Source organism: Archocentrus centrarchus, chromosome 4 (genome assembly GCF_007364275.1).
Source record: "Archocentrus centrarchus isolate MPI-CPG fArcCen1 chromosome 4, fArcCen1, whole genome shotgun sequence".
Taxonomy (NCBI): domain Eukaryota; kingdom Metazoa; phylum Chordata; class Actinopteri; order Cichliformes; family Cichlidae; genus Archocentrus; species Archocentrus centrarchus.
The window spans coordinates 8,727,069-8,744,008 of record NC_044349.1 but is presented as its reverse complement, the minus strand read 5'-3'; the positions used below and the strand labels follow the sequence as shown (position 1 = coordinate 8,744,008).

Here is a 16,940-nt window from a genome sequence, read left to right as displayed (position 1 = left end):
CTGACACAACAAGACATACACTGACCATGGTGCTCCCTGCATCCTGACCAGCTATGAGGATTACACTGATGAAGATGATGGGCAATGAAGAGCGTGAGGAGAGGACGCTGCCTGCCACGCTTAGGACCGTAGTCAGGCAGTGGGGGGTGGGCAGGGGGGGGCAGCTGAGTGGGGGATTGTGGAACAGGATGGAGCGCGGTAGATAGAACACATGCGTGTGCATGTGTGCGTGTGTCTGTGTGAGTGTGTGCAGGTGTGTGAGTGTGAAATGTGTGTATGAAGGATAGGATGCCCCCCCAGTGCGGGACCAGCTAGCTAACGTTAGCCACATGTTGTGCCACTGCAAAGTAGCATGCACCAACAACACCATATCTCTGATGTTTGGATGCAAGGTAGGTATAGAGCTTTGTGTATTTGTGTTTGTTGAGTACGACAGAGTTAGGGGGACATCCAGGGGGCACACAGGTGAAGTTATGGACTGTGGAGAGAGAACTGACTAAGGCAAAATGAGCTGAGCGAGAAGGAACGAGGTAATGACTAAGCTTGTTAAGGGACTCATAGTTGAGGTAAACTAAGGTAAGAGTTCGGAGCCGGCAGTAGAGCAAGAGAGAAAGATGAGAGAGAGAGAGTTCGAGCTGCGTGAGTGTTTGTTAAAGAGGTAGAGAGAGAGGCAGGTTTGTGTTCTGCTGTCTGATTTCACATTACAAAGTCTACAGCAGTTTATTACCAACATCTTCATCTTAAGCCCTGATACTGTAAATGTGAGATCCATACTTCATTCATTTTCAATTAACTATTAAAAGCTACAGTACATATGGAATTTAGAAATCACACAGAGTAAACATGACTTCATGTGAAATTCTGAATGCACAAGTAATTTTCATATCTTTGGTATGTTGGTCTGTTGCATTAATTTTCATGAAGAACAAGAACTTAATGTTGGTTTTGGCCTACAACTAGTTTGATTTTCATTACTGACTAATCTGCCTGTTTTTGTGATTGATTATTAATCATTTGCCCCAACAGCATACCACCAGATAATAAAAAGTGGCTGTCAGATGTTATTATAACCCCACGTGACATCTTGCTGGTGTTTGTTTTGTAAAGCTGGCAGCCTAAAATCAAGAGTATTCTGTTTACAATTACTGTATTTAGTCACTTCCCTTTTTTTTTGTTTGCTTAGTTATTCTACAGTTGTTTTTCTAAAAAGCTTAAAAGCTGAAACTAATTTGTGAAGAGTAATCATTAAAAAAGTCCCATCCTATTTGTGGTGAGGCTTACTAGCTTCCGTATTATAGTACTGTGAAGATTCCCAAAAGTTAAGGAAACACCCAATAAGCGAGCAGCGTTACTTACAGGCAGGTCAAAGTCAAGCTCAGCCGCAATCCAAACAGATCAGCTGATCTTAGTGCCAGCCCACATCAGTTGATGGCTCAAGTGATACCCTCCTACACATCAGAGCATAGCACTGCTACAATATCTTGGCTGCTTTTGCCAGTTTGATTCTTCAGTTTTCAGTACTATATGACTGTACTGGCCTTACTTTTTCTCCACATACAGTGAGAACGTGAATATTCATATCATGTTTTTTAAGTTTTGTACCTACCCCTTAAGCACATTAAATAACCATGTTGCACTGTAAGGGACATCCTGTATTTACCTGGTGTCTGCTGGGTATGCTCAGACACTTGAGAGGCTGAGTTGGAAAAGCACGTACAAAATACTTAGGCCAATGTTATGTGTCCCCATGTTTGGTGTGCCAGTAGAGCTGTATTCTAGCTATTGCTACTATTTTTTTGTTCATCTGTTATGAATGTGAAAGGCTTCAGAATTAATTTTTAATCTGTTATTAAATTCATATGTCTGTCACACTTTGTCATTAATTATGTAACACCAACCTGTGCTAAACGAATAATCTCAGACCAAAATTGGCAATCATAGTCTCACCGAGTACTCTGAAACTGTTGAGTGGAAATCAACATATGAAATATTAAAGCTCCACCCAAGCGCTTCAGGAGCAGTGCCTTTGATGTGGAGGAAGTGTTAGTACACTGTGCTGCATCTTTGAATAGTCATTAAACACGCAGCTAACCCAAAAATGGCTCCATAAATGGGGTCTGTACACTTGCCTAAATAGCACAGTGAAAAGTAGACCTGAGCTGAGAAAGACGTGAGAGAGGCAGAGGAAGAAAATCATAATAGTTTATTCTTGGTCTTATTTGAATGTAGAAAACTTTGAGGCAGAGAAGAGGTAGTTTATTGTTACAAAGAGAAGTACAGTACTGCAATTTAAGAAGATAGAATAGGACCACTGGTCTGTGAAAGTATTTGTGTGTGTGCATGCGTGGTATGCTGTTGTACAATTCAGCGGTTAGGCCATAATAAAGTGTATGGACTTCACTTCTGTCCTATTAGATCACCTCACCATGACAGCCTGTTAGATAGAGGGAGGCCAGGAGACAACTGTTAGACTGGAGCTATAGAGAGGGAGCCAGAGTCAACGCGGGTGTGAGTGCAATGAGGCTTCTAGAAGTAACGCTGGAGACGGTGAAAATTTGGTGTATCCTGAGGAAAAGAAGAAAGTTGCACAGTCAGTAAGACATTTCTGAGATTTTAGAAAAACTGTATTGTTGTAAAGGTTTCAGGTACAATACAGGCTTACATTAGCTTGTGTTTTGAAAGAGGAGATGCACTGTATTTGCATATACCATGAATGGCACAGAGAGAACAATGCTTATTACTTACAGTTACCAAATTCAAGTTTAGGAATGTGAAGTGAATCTGCTGAGAAAAAAAAAAATAGAAAAATTAGACAGATATGCAGAAAAGTATATGTAGTCCAATATTTTGTTATTTAACGTTATATGTAGTTATTCATTGATTTGTTTATGCTCTGTCCTAATCTGCTCTGTTGTGTTTGTGGTGTTCCAAACACTTGTTACCAACACCAGAGGGCACACTTGCTGTTGAACAAACTATACTTTTTAATTTTCGTTTATCGGGTGTTATAAATGCTGATTCTGATAAATCAGCAAATAGCTAATACTGGTCGATAACATCGGCCTGTCGATACATTGGTCAGGCTCTACCAAACATTAGGATTCGGTTCCTACTTGTAGGATTAAAGAAGCATTTCTCTATATTTATAAGTACCCAGGTACTTTATAAGGTACTTTATAAGTACCTGGGTGTTCACCTAAACAATAAACTGGACTGGACTCATAACACTGATGCGCTCTACAGGAAGGGTCAGGGCAGACTCTACCTGCTGAGAAGGCTGAGGTCTTTTGGAGTGCAGGGGACACTCCTGAAGACCTTCTATGACTCTGTGGTGGCATCAGCCATCTTCTATGCAGCAGTATGTTGGAGCAGCAGCTTGTCTACAACTGAGAGGAAGAGGATAGACAAGCTCATCAGGAAAGCCAGCTCTGTCCTAGGATGTCCTCTCGACTCAGTGCAGGTGGTGGGAGACAGAAGGACTCTGACCAAAATAACATCACTGATGGACAAGGTCTCCCATCCCATGCATGAAACTGTTGCTGAGCTGGAGAGCTCCTTCAGTGACAGACTGCTGCATCCTAAATGCACAAAGGAGCGTTACCACCGCAGATCCTTCCTCCCAGCAGCTGTAAACTTCATAACCAGCACGGCTCCCAAACAAAAACCACAATAGCCTACACATGTAGGATAATATATTAATAATAATAAGAATAATATACTGTAATAGTCCGGCACATCATGCACATTGTATATAGTGTTATTATTATAGTAGTATTAGGTTATATTGTTTTGTTGATTTATATATATTCTTTCTTAATAGTGTGAATTATTATATCTTTATTTATATTTATAATAACTGCGGCTGCTGTTACACCCAAATTTCCCCTCTGTGGGACAATAAAGGCTGTTTCTTCTTCTTCTTCTTCTTCTCTGCCACATGCCTTTTAATGTGCAGCAGCTACAGGGAGTGCTGTGTTTGTGTTTGTGCTTACAGTACTATAACATTTAAACAGTAGTATATATCTATATTTGAAGTGGCATGGCATCATAAAAGCTTTCCTGTCCACCAACTTTGATAGCATAGCAGACATTAAATAACTGCAGAAACAGAAACCGTACAGTAAGCGGTCATGATCATTTCACTGTATTATATTCTTGTGCCACTGAATAATTACAGAGCAATTGATGTAGTTAGCTTAGTCAGTATCCTGGCCCACTTACAGCGCTTCTGCTTCCATCTGCACCACTTCCCTACCTTTAAATCAAAAAGCATCTCAAAAGACCTTGTAAGTGGCCTGTGACCAGCGACTAGCTATTGCAGGCTCTCACAGGCTAACTTAAGCTAGCTAAAAAGCAGGGAGGGTACATTTTAAATACATGAGGGTGAGCTATATCACTTTGCGTTGCTAGCAATGTGTCCATTTTGGGATTTATTTAAGTGCCTGAGAAGATAAATCAAAGTCACCTTAACTAGGTCAGACATTTGAACACATTCAAATAGATGAATGTGTTCCTCTCTTCTTTTAGGCCCTGTGTTTTTACTGGAGACAATTCACTGACTGAAGCCACTGTGAAGTCATTTAAGGGATATCTTCTTCTGTAAACATATTTAGATTTAATTTACCCTTTCAGCTACATGCTTATTTTTATTACATCAGTTTTCATTCAGTTACTTTCCTGATTCTCTTCATTTCATCGGTGCTTTTCAATCATAGAATTTTTGAATAATATTCTTCTTGGTAATAATAAATATATTATTTTAAGTCATCACCATTTTTCTATGAGGTGAGAAAAAGCAATTTCTTTGACAAATTATCACTGATTTTTGATTCAGCACATTTTAAACCATTTGTTCATTCGCTGTCTTTGTTGCTAAATTAATATGGTCCTCACCTATTATCTGGAAGTAATTGCTTAATGCTCGATTCCAGTGAACTATAAGAGAGTGAGAGTGAGATGTGGGAGAGTAGAGAGCATGAAAGATAAGGGAAAAGAGAGAAGGATGAAGGCACGTGTGTGTGTGCGAGAAGTTCCTTACGGCAGAGGATCCCCTGCTCTTTCATATCTCACCAAAGCGTGACTAATGCCTGGCTTTACTCTGGCGCGCGCACACACACCACACAACTAACACATAGACATCTACTAGGATGCTGAATCTGCTCCTATCTAGTCACTTTTTTCTGGCTACTGCAAGACTGGCTGACACACTAAACCCATGACAGCCTCAAGTGTGCACGCCTCTCTTTTCCTGCTTCTGTGTGTGTGTGTTTGTGGTGTGTGCGTGTGTGTGTGTGTGTGTGTGTGTGTGGTCAGCGGGCCTTTCTTCTGCAGGCACAGTCTAGTCCTGATTAGGGGTGCTCAGCTCCGAGTAGTCAAACAAGCAGAATACACACACTGATGTAAAAGAGACCTATTTAGCGTCTGTTCATTCATTGCATCCATTCATTCAGAGGTGTTCTTGAGCCATGGTGAAAATAAAACACCAAATATAGGATTATGGCTGAGTATGTGTGTATGTGAGTGTGAGTGCAGAGGGCAGTAGCGGCAGTGTTGTGACAACAGTGTGAGCCAGAGTCTCTTCAGGGTCTTAGTGCCTGGCTGTTCAACCACTGCTTTCAGGAGCATTCGGAGGCATTTCTGACTAATTAGCAAGACGGCAGTGAATGAAAAGATCTTAGCAAGAGGTGGAGAGGAAGTTAAATATGCTGAAGGTCACTGGATTGGTCAGATCACGGCAGTGTTTACTTCTTATTCTGGCATAAATGAGGTTAAAGTATGTAGGGGGGAGGCGGAAGACGGGGCACACGCATATACACAGCCTTGTCCATTTGAATCCTCAGGATTAGCTGATACTGTTGTGTGCTCTCCTGTGCAAAGCAGCCACCCACTCACGGCCTCACAACACAATATCTAGAATAGACTTGGCATCTTGCTGCTGACCAAGATGGCAGTCACCTGCAGGGTCAAATGTAGTGATAGTTCTTTAGTGCTTTGATGCTCTGGCAAGCCCATGTCATTAAATGGTTGTTATAATTAATGTGTTAGTATATTTATGTTTCTTGAATCAACTGTTTAGTCAGTTGAATTAAGAATATATTAGATTTAATACTGAATAATTTATGGTAACAGTGTTTTTTTTAACAGTCTGAACAAAACTGCTAAAATTGTCTAAATTTCTCTCTTGGGGGAGAAGTTTAATTAGCACTGTGGGCTGTGTAGTTACTGATGTAGAGTCACAGTGGGAGCTCTACGATAAATCACAGTCACATTTGTTCTTGTAGTTTACTAGGACATATTGACTTACAGCATTATCTAAATGCCTAACCCAAGGCCATTTCCAACCTATTTACCCCAAACTGTATGGTTAATATTCTGAGAGAACTATCTCTTTATCACCAAAAGTGTGACAAGTTTTTAAGACTCAGGAAACTTCCCTTTCACTCACCTTATTAGTTTGGGATACAAAAAATGGAACTGGATTGCTGTGATAATTTACCTCTAAGTCTAATTTTTAAGTTTGTTTTAAGTTTATGTTTTATGCTTTTGTTTCCACCCTGTTCTCGTGATTGTGATAGTGGACATAAGCCCTCATTTGCACTTCAAGGATAAACAGATCCTTGAGTGCAAGATAAATGGTTACTGTAGCTTTACAAAACATGCCTTTGGCCTTAACCTAAGAATTCATGAGCTAATTTTAAAAAAGCTAATATTAAAAAAATGAAGTGAGTGTCCCATTGCCTCGCAGCAAGAAGGTCCTAGGTTTGAATCCAACTTAGGCCGGGGCCTTTCTGTTTGGAGTTTGTATGTTCTCCCCATGTTTGTGTAAGTTTTCTCCGGGTACTCCAGTTTCCTCCCACAGTCCAAAGACATGCACTTAGTGGTGTAAGGTTAATTGGTGATTCTAAATTGCCCATAGTTGTGAATGTGAGAACGAATGGTTGTCTGTGTCTCTGTGTTAACCCTGCGACAGGCTGGCGACCTGTACAGGGTGTAGCCTGCCTCTCGCCCTATGACAGCTGGCATGGGTTCCAGTCACGTTGTTCTATAAGCAGGCCTGAAATATGACACAAACTGGTCAGTTCAGAAAAGAGCTTCTTCTTCATTCCTTTTGACAGCTACCAGGGGGCGATACCCCGGTTCCAAAAAGATTCCTGCCCTATAGAAGTCTGTGGGAAACAACCCTCTGCCCTGACCTCGGTAAAAACATTCCTGATGCATTTATGGACTCAGTCACTCACTGCAGGTCATACTGACTAAAACATCAAGTCCATTTTGTAAATGTTGGTCATGTTCAGTGTAAAAAAGGAGAATTAAATATTTATTATGCTCATTGGCTAATGACTTGTGTGGTTTTACCATCATATCCCCCTCTTGCTCGTTACAATCCAAGAGACTTGTAGGAGGGGAACCTCAAAGACATTGGTTTCAGACAGAAGAATATCTGAGGGTTAAATAGCCATAAATTATACAAAAGTACTCAAGTGGAGATCCAGAATAAATATGTGGAGTTGAAAATAAAGACCTTTTAAAGTATATATAGGAGTCTGGAAAGATTGCAGCTTGAATGGTTGGTGACTACTTGAGATATGCAAAAATAGGCTAAGGCTGAAGGCAAGTCATACAGAAAGAACAGAGAGAACAAGAGCCAAACTGGAGCCTCCCCCTGCCCTTTATGGAACTTGTTTTTTCTAATATATCAAATGTGCCCTTTCTTGCATTTAGACACATCATTAACAAACTTCTCAATTGGTGTATCTCTTGCTGTAAGTGCAGTACGAGGAGATCTGCATGCAATTAGCTGCCAAGTATTCTACCCTGGGAGAGTCACAAACCCCTTAAAGCAGCTTTTCACACTGTATGCAATGCATTCTTACTTCAATTTAACACCAGAGTTTGGCTCAAGCTGCGAGTCCAAAGCCCATAATATATTATGTGGAACTAGATTCTATTTAGATTATTCGTTTTTGACTTCACTTGCTATATTAGCTGAAATTACTCTGTTATCACTGCGTTGATATGATCAGAGGATTCAAGTTCCATTTGTCTTGGAGCTTTAAAACCCATTTGTGTCTCTTTATCGGTATCTCCCCTTCGCGGTTGGTTTTGATTTTAACAGAAAAATTAATAAGGGATAAAGGATTTTACCTGGCTCCACCTAATCAGTGTACGAAGGAGTGTGTCCCTTTTCATAGATGTGGAAGGCATAGAAGCATGATGAAGGTATAGAGAGATGACAAGGAGAGAAAGAAACACTTATTCCCCGAGGCAGGGAGTCTACTACTCACTGTCCTTATTTAGTTCTGCATCTTATTTTGCCTGAAAACTTCTGTTCTGTCCTTTGTATGTGTGTGTGTGTGTGCTTGCATTCACATATGTACGATATGGGAAGCTCAGGAAACAATTATTCCCATGCTGAGTGTACACCTGGACTGGCTCATGTGCTTACACACAAACTGTACTATAAAACCATTTCATTACACATGCATGTGCGCACGCACACTCGTGCTCTGCTCTGCTTTTATTCTGGTTGCGGATTTACACTAATGCTTTCTTCTTTTCCAGCTTTCCTGAAGCTTTTCTGCTTCTGAACTTGCCTTCAAACTTAATCTCTTCCTTCTTCTTTTTCTTTTTGTCTCCTCCTTTTATCCCATCCTACTATATCTCATTTTTCCAACCATTTCTGTCTTCTTGTTCCTGTGTCTGTGGGGGTCTTTTCCTTGCCCTTACTTGCATTTGCTTCTAAATTTCCACCTGGTTTTCCCTCCTCGCCTCCTCTTTCCTCCATTCTCACTATAGAAGTATCGGTGTCAAGAAGAGGAAGGGGCATCACCAGGTGCCCCAAAACTCCACCATCATCCTTGCCATCATCACCACATGGGAGTAGCCAGAGAGCTGAGGGATGGAAGTACCCTGGGGAGGGATGGAGGGACCCTGGGTAGGGAGGGAGGAACGTGGAGGAGAGATGGAGGGGGCGCTGGGACCATGGAGAGAGAAAGGGAACGGTCACTGGGGAGGGATGGATCTCTCGGTCGCCACAGTGACCTGCGGGGGGCGGAGCTGGTTCAGGTGGCGGAGCGGCAGCTATCTCAGATTCAACACGTTCATGGATATGTCACTCATACACACATCGCGCCTGCTCAGGTAACTAACTCTGGCTGTCTGTCTCTGAGACTTTGCCTCCACAACACAGACAAATACATCTGGTTTACTGGCATCATCAATCTGTATATTCTTATATATAGTCATGCATGATTAAAATTGCAAAATCAGCTGATAATACCTCAAACAACAGGCCAGGAATTTGTTGTGGTTACAGTATCTGGATACTGAAAACAAACATTTAGTGATGGAAGATTTTATATATATATATATATATATATATATATATATATATATATATATATATATATATATATATATATATATATATATATATATATATATATATATAGTGCTCTTGGCTCTGTATCAAAGATGTCAAAGAGAGCAGAAGTTTATAACAAGTTCACTTAATGCACATGTTTAAGAGGGGCAGCCAACGAAGAAGAACTAAATCAGGATTTTTTTTTCTGTGATTCATGCAAAGCTACTCTGGTAGAGTTGTTGGAAATCCCTTCCCCTTTAATAACTAGCTATTATTGTGTATAATGCCTCTGTTAGCAGTAATGTCTCCAGAGTGTGGTTCATAGTCTGAGCTCTCTATGGGGTTAGGTTTAGGCAACAAATCCATTTTGATGAGGGTTAGGGAGTGAATGTGGTTGTGGCTCATGTTAACAAATTAAACACATTCATCCCTCCGGCCCAGGATGGTCTTTTCAGTATTTAACCAAGACCACAATATTTTCCAAATGTTAACTAAATGCTTTGAGTTACCTGAATATGAAAACGATGTATTATTCTTTAGTTTGTATGAGTGGATTTTGTGTTACAATAGCAGAAAATGTAGGAAACTACAAGTGTAGAAATTAAATGCAGTTTCTGCAAGACTGCATTGCTGAAAAGCTTGGAGTTGTCAAACTAACCACACCAAACAATATACAAAAAATAAATGCTTTAAGGCTTAAATTAAACCTGTTAAATGCACAGTCACGACATCCCTGATAATTGCTATTGTCCAAATTTATCTAATATTGCAGTCCTACTCTTAAGATGATAATCTGCAAAATTTAGATAGAACTTAGTTTAATATGAGGTCTGATATCACTAGCTTTTTTTTTTTGGAGCTGATGACTTTCCATGGTGCTGGTCAAGGTGATGCAGACAACAGAAAGGGGGACTTTTTCTATGATTCAGAATTAGATGGGCCTCTTTTGAAAGTACTTAGAAGTCACGGATACTGGCCTAAATTTGCTTCCATGCACAGAGCCTTTCTTTGTACCAGGAGAATACTTTTGCAGAACTGTGCATGCAGGGGATTCAGTCGAATGCTTGTCCCATTTTTTAGTAATGAGGCCCATTACTATCTCTGTTCTGCACTCACTCTGCGTCTGTCTGCCTCTCCCCCTCTTTGTCTTCCCTTCCTTTTGCCGCTCTATCGCTCTCACACACACTCTTAATCGCACAGCGTAGCCTGTTAATCTTTTTATTTTGGTTGATTGGACTGTATCTGTCCACATATTAGTGCTTGCATCTCTGTACTCGCACAGTTCTGATAGCACATTGTCATTAGTTCTCTAACACAAACACACGCACACACACACACACACACACACTCGTTGACCGGCCACACTCGTCATGCATGTCCATAATGTGTATACTATCTTTTGTTGACTTTTTCCTGTATTGATGTTCTGCGTATTGTCGGATTTACAAATTTGATGCAAATTGTCAGTGAAAAATTGCTTCCTACTACATTAAATTACATTGTAGTAAAGAATGGAATCAAAGGCCATTAAGCTAGTGTTTTTCCCCTGGATTCTCTTTTCACAAGGAAAAGCTGATTTTAATATTTCTTCTTCTTCACTTTTTTTCCTTTTTTATTTTTAGTTTCATCCCATCACTGTCCTCTCCCCCACTAACACATCCTTTTTAAATTCTGCCATGTGTGATTATTGGTTTATTTTATTATATCAACTCTTATTTTGTCAGTATTGGCATTGTGTGTGTCTGTGTGCGAGTAAGTTGCGACAGCCCTCAGCATGGTGCTGGCAGCCAAAACTGAGGAGTATGTATTTGTGGGGTGTCACATCTAAGTCATTATACGCTGTAATCTGATTGTCTCTGCACTGACTCAGTTGTCAGTCACCACAAGTTCAGTATTTGTCTGCTGGGAGATCTGTGGACAAAACTGAAGCACTTCATTTTGTCAGCGTGGTGAAGGAACACTTGTCACATAGCGCCACCTTGTGGCTGCTTGTTGACCTCTTGTTTTTTCGTATTTAAAGCTTTTTTGTTGACATTATACAGATTCTTGCGCTAAGCAGTAATGTACATATTGGTGTGTTTTCTTGTTGTGATTGTGAGATTCTAACACTGCATAGTTAATGATTTTTGACAATAATGATAATCATTAATTATTGCATACCCCTTGAGATTTAGCTGAAGATTTTTGGGCTACAGTTTATGTTGGATGCCATCTGCATTCAAACTCATTCCCTTATGACCTTCTCTTATAACATTTATCTCCATTTGTTTTATGGAGATGCCTCAGAGGTCTTGATATGCTGGCCCTTACCACAGCATGGCATCATTATCTGCATTATCATCATTGCTCTTTGCAGAGCGGCAGCTCATCACCTGTCTGTCTGTATAAAATCTGTGATGAGGAACTCCTGCGTATGTGGTCAGTGTGTGTGTGTGTGTTGCTGCTGGTGTATTTGGATATTCGGTTTATTTTGGGAACTTCTCCTCTCCAAATGGTGTGTATTTTTGAGTGTCTGTGTGTGTCTGTGTGTGTATGTGTGTGCGTGACCACAGGTGCTGGATCTGGCTTCCTTGTGTATGACAGATGGAGCTGCCATCCTGTTCTCCCCATGTTCACCCCACCACCCCCCCTCCACCCTTTTTTTCCCTATTCCTTGTCTTCACACGCGCACACACACACACACACACACACACACACACACACACGCACACATACATATCTACACTATCATGTTCATTATCTTTGTGATTTATTTATGCAACTTCTTCCACAATTTTTCACATCCTGTGTTTTTTTCTCCCTTTGCTTTGCACTACTATTATTAAGAAAGAAATATGTCCTAGATAAATGTGTGACCGTGTCGGTCTTCCACCTGTGCAATGATCAGCCTGCAGTTGAGCTCTGTCTGTACATTGTAGGTAGAATCACCTGAGGTTCCCTTTGATGACGAGGCGTGGCCTCACCCAGAGGGAGAGAGGCTGAATGAAGTCCCAGCCCCACCTTTCTCCTCCCTCTATGCTCAAAGCCACGCCTACTACCAGGTAATCCTGGCATGCGTTCATACGTAGATTCATTAATTTGTGTTTCTGGTCGCTTCTCATCTCTAAAGTTCGGATTAAATGAGCATGCAGTTCCATTTTTGCGTTTTTGTGAGACACATCTACAGAATGTTGTTGCTGCACTGGTTGAAATTCAAACATCATGCCTTAGCACTGCACACAAACCTTGTAAGGTGTTCCATGTAGCATTTTAACATTAACAAAGTGTTAGTAAGACAACTTTAGTGGGATACTCTGTGTGATTCTTCTGTGCAATTAGAGCTAAAGTGCCCGAGGATTAAGTAGCAGATGGCAGAAGGAATGAAATGTGAGCATGTGTATTTTTTTAGAAAAAGGACCACAACTGGAAGCGAGACGGCGTAGAGGGATGGGACAATTTTAATATTATCTTTAAGGAGCAACAGTCTGTAGAAAGAATACCAATGCCTTGTAAAGTGTGTCTTTAATGGTAATTATACCATGTAGCATAATTCATTTTACAATGATATACTTATTTTGCTGATGTTTAAAAATGCTACATGTATAACATTTAGTAGACCATGCTTATTGCACTCTTTTCTATATACTTTAACACAAATCTACTCCACCATCATTTCTGTGCTGCATTAATCTCTTTAACCCACAACCAAAACATTGATTTAATAGTCTTGTGCATTCTGGTTTTGGTTTTGTTTCTGTGGATGACGCAAATGCAGATCTTGTGTATTTTCTAAATGTTTATGTGATGGTGTCTGCTTGTGTCTTCTGTGTACATGGTCTTGCATGGATGTGATGTCGGCACATACAGCCCTGGAATAGCCCTCAGTGCAAAGGCAGCATCACTGTATAATTCTGCTCTTTATAACAGATTGTAGGTTCTAACCCATGGCCTTTTATCTGCCCCCTTCCATGTCCCCCACTGCTTGTCAGACTTGCTGTGTCTTTATCTTGTGTGCTCATTAGAACAGAGTTGGAGGAGGGCTGTGAAATCTCCAATTTGAGCTGCTTATTTTGCAATTAGTTACAGTTTGTGAACTGCAGGAGGCAGCAGAGGCCTCCCAAAGTTAACAAACATATAGTGTGGTGCCTTCGCAAATCAATCTCTATCTGAATTCTATGCTTCAGACTCTTTAATATAATTAAATGTCTGAATATTGGTATAATAGAAATGCTTTTCATCAATACTGAAAAAGCTGCTCAGCAGTTTGAAGTTGAATAGAGGGTAAGTGCAGTCGTATAATTGACTTAGCTTTAAAAACTCACTGGCAAAATTTATGTCTATTTGTATAACACACAAACAGTAAGACATACATGGTCTACTCAGAAGCCTCAGTGACCCTTACTCATTAAGCTAATGCAGATAATTATGCAGGAAGTAAAGACAGAGAAGACTAGGGAGTGGAAAGAAATGAGATGAGAGAATTATGGGCAGACGCAGACAGAGCACAGATTTGTTGCTGGATGTTAATCAGCATCAGTCAGCCAATTGATTACTCTCCAAACAAACTTTTTTTTTTTCATTTACAGTAATAGTAATTAACAGTGAGTAAGACCACCACTTCCTGTAACAGCTCATTGATGTTTGCTTCACTGTGGCGGTCCATCACATTTAACGCTCAATCACCTTTGTGCCACGCAAACTTAATCCCAGTTTTCAATGTTTAATAAGACAGCATCATAGAAGTAGCTTGACCTGGCTGCTAGATTCCTATAGTTTTTTTAAAACATTTGGAGCTTACATATTTGACCCTCCCTATGCTGCACCCTCTTGTGTTGCACTTAATTAACACTGTCGTATTTTGTTCAGTGTTGGTACACAGCCATGTAGCTGAGTGCAATTTCATCAGCCAACAAGGTAATTTAATTTTCTAAAGTTGTTCTCTGAAGGCTCTAAAGAAGTATGAAAAATAGTAAGTCTGGCCACCTAGCTAGTTATATCTGTCTGAATAGCTGCTTAATGCTCACTACATAATAATAATAATAATTTAATACTGACAAACTTTATTTTATTATTGCATCTTTCATTGCATCAAGTGTTTCTGAGAAGCCTTGTTACTGACTTTTGCATACACTGTAAACAGGCAATAGGTGTTTTCAGCATGTTTACACTGAGTTGCTCTAGACTAAATGGGAGACGAGGGTACAGATGAGTTGTTCATTTACCTTACTGGTGCGTTTTGCTCTGACATTGGGATCTTTTCTAATCTGTTTGTAGCAAGAATCAACTAGACTCTTGATGTGATTGTTGAAGTTGATGTGTTGATTAGAAATAACTCTCAAGTTTCTCAAAGACTGTTTGTGTTGGTTGCTACTTGTCCAAGGTGGGACAAGTAGCTGTTAGAAAAATGGTCGGGACCAATTACCACGACATTAGTTTTATGTGTCTTTGGTTAAAGTAAATAAGAGATCATCAAGTCTTAGAAGGCACTTAAGTGGAAATGTGTGGTATACAACTTGTCATATTTTTTTGGACTAAATGATAGATAAAGCCAGGTGTCATCAGCTTAAAATAGGTAGGACATGGGCAAATTACATGGCTGAAGGGCATCATACATACCCTAAACAAAATAGCCCTGTGGGACTTCACATGACGTGACAGCAGCAATGAACACTGCTTTCCTCTGTCTGCCTTTTGATACTCAGCAGGTACTGTACTGGGCTTTTAAAAAATGGCTGCTTGCTTTGTCAGTATAAAAACAGCCCTGCGAACAATAACAGTCAAGTTTTAGGACATCAAATCAAAACAAAGGGGTGAATGATGCTAAAAGGTTCTGAAGAGCTGAAGAGGTAAAGTTGATGAATTGATTTGCCACTATAACCATAACTGTGAGCTCAGTTATTTGAATTATCATCATTGTCATATTGATTGTTGTTGCTTCAAATCACAAACTGAGACTTTGCTGAGTAGGTAAGAAAAAGCCAGCCAGAAAAGCCTAAATATCCATCTTGGCTTATTAGGACTCTCCTTTTGCTTGGGTAGGTACTTGCTTGTGCTACAGTGCTTTATATACCCAGGATTTACAAGGAGAGTTTGACATGGCTCTGCAAAATGTTCCTTACCAGAATCGAAGAAGGACCTAATGGAAGAGCTGGTGAGGAGCCAAAATGGTTAGGAACTACTGCAGTATAGATCTGTATGGCGTCTGCTTTACAGTGCTTCTGACTGCATTAGGGTCCCTTTATGGCTGTTGACAATATAAGAAGATCATACCTATTACAGTTTTATGGAGAGCTATGCTACAGACTAGATAATGCAATGTGACAACAAGCAATGCAAATTGACATTTCAGGTGTTGGTCACTACCAGTGTTTCAAAGCTATAGTAATTCTTTACAGAACATGACAATACTACTACAGGTCCTTCTCATAGTGGTTGAGTGGTCTAAAAAAAGTCTGGGTTATTGTGGTTACAGGGTCATACTGTCTAGAGTCTGCTGAGCTGGGACAAAAAATAGGTTCTGGGTCATTCAGCCAGATCAGAAGTAGGAGAAAATCAGATGTTAAAAAAAAAGTAAACACAGCGTTTGTACGCTAGGCTATCACTAGCCCGGCCTACCTGTAGAGGATAGAATGGCAAATTTGGCTCTCTCAGCAGTCGGACATTAAACATGCATGATGTGTGCTTTTATTTAATTGGTTCTGAAATATTAATAGAGTTGGCATTCACTTGCTGACATTTGACTGGGGAGAGAGAGGGAAAAAGTGAAAGAGAGAGAGAGGCACATTAAGGGTTGTGATATGGGCCATGTGCTACAGAATTGCTGCTGTGTCAGCTGACATATGTGTGTATTGTACTTTGTGTTGTAGTGGCTAGTTGCAGACAGACTGGTATTAGAAGGTGACTGGAGCAGTCTAATAATATGCCTCCAGTGTTAATTCATGCCAGCTATGAGGATAATATACTTCTAATGAGTGTTTGCACTGCAGGCAACATGACTGATGTGGTGCTCCATACTCTCTGATGGTGGGTAAATCAAGTGGCTCAGGTTGCATCAGTGTAGTGCTCTGCAACCATAGTTGTTTTAAAGAGTTTGTTTACCAGGAGGAATTTATCCTTCATTAGCACTTATGTTTTGTGTTAAGTGTTAAATTTCTGGTATCAGCTTTTCTTTGTAAATTTTCTTAATCAATTACAAACTTTATCATAAATATCACATTTCCTTAAAAAGAGTCTGAGGTCTTTATTTTCCTCATCTGCAAAATGTGACAGGCCTATATTTGAAACAGGCTTGCATTCATTACTTCCTCTAATAAGTATAATTATTCATATTAGGCAATTTTCCACAACAGGAACTCTATTTTTAATTACTGCATTACGCGCTTAATACAAACTCAACACTTACTGTTTCAAATTAAAAACCCTCAAGCATTTCAGTGGAAAGAAACCCTTAATTTAGTTAGAGGGACATATGCAACAATAGCCGAATAGAGAAGAACAGATCACATTCAAAATGGGTCAGAGGGAATGAATCAAATCCAAGAAAGAGCATAAAAACACTTATATAAATACATTTAGTAAATTGCAAATTGCAGTAGTA

General features: G+C 40.0%; 1 protein-coding gene across 1 annotated transcript in view; it reads left to right on the top strand.

Annotated features, from left to right (window-relative positions):
• The first annotated feature begins 254 nt into the window (after positions 1-254).
• The window catches only part of LOC115779536 (discs large homolog 1-like protein), an 87,279-nt gene continuing 70,593 nt past the window's right edge, over positions 255-16,940 (top strand). Inside the window, exons 1-3 of the mRNA XM_030728249.1 lie at positions 255-392; positions 8,797-9,141; positions 12,283-12,405. Coding sequence (XP_030584109.1) covers positions 330-392; positions 8,797-9,141; positions 12,283-12,405 — 531 coding nt within the window. The 5' untranslated portion in view covers positions 255-329. The remainder of the gene's footprint in view (positions 393-8,796; positions 9,142-12,282; positions 12,406-16,940) is intronic.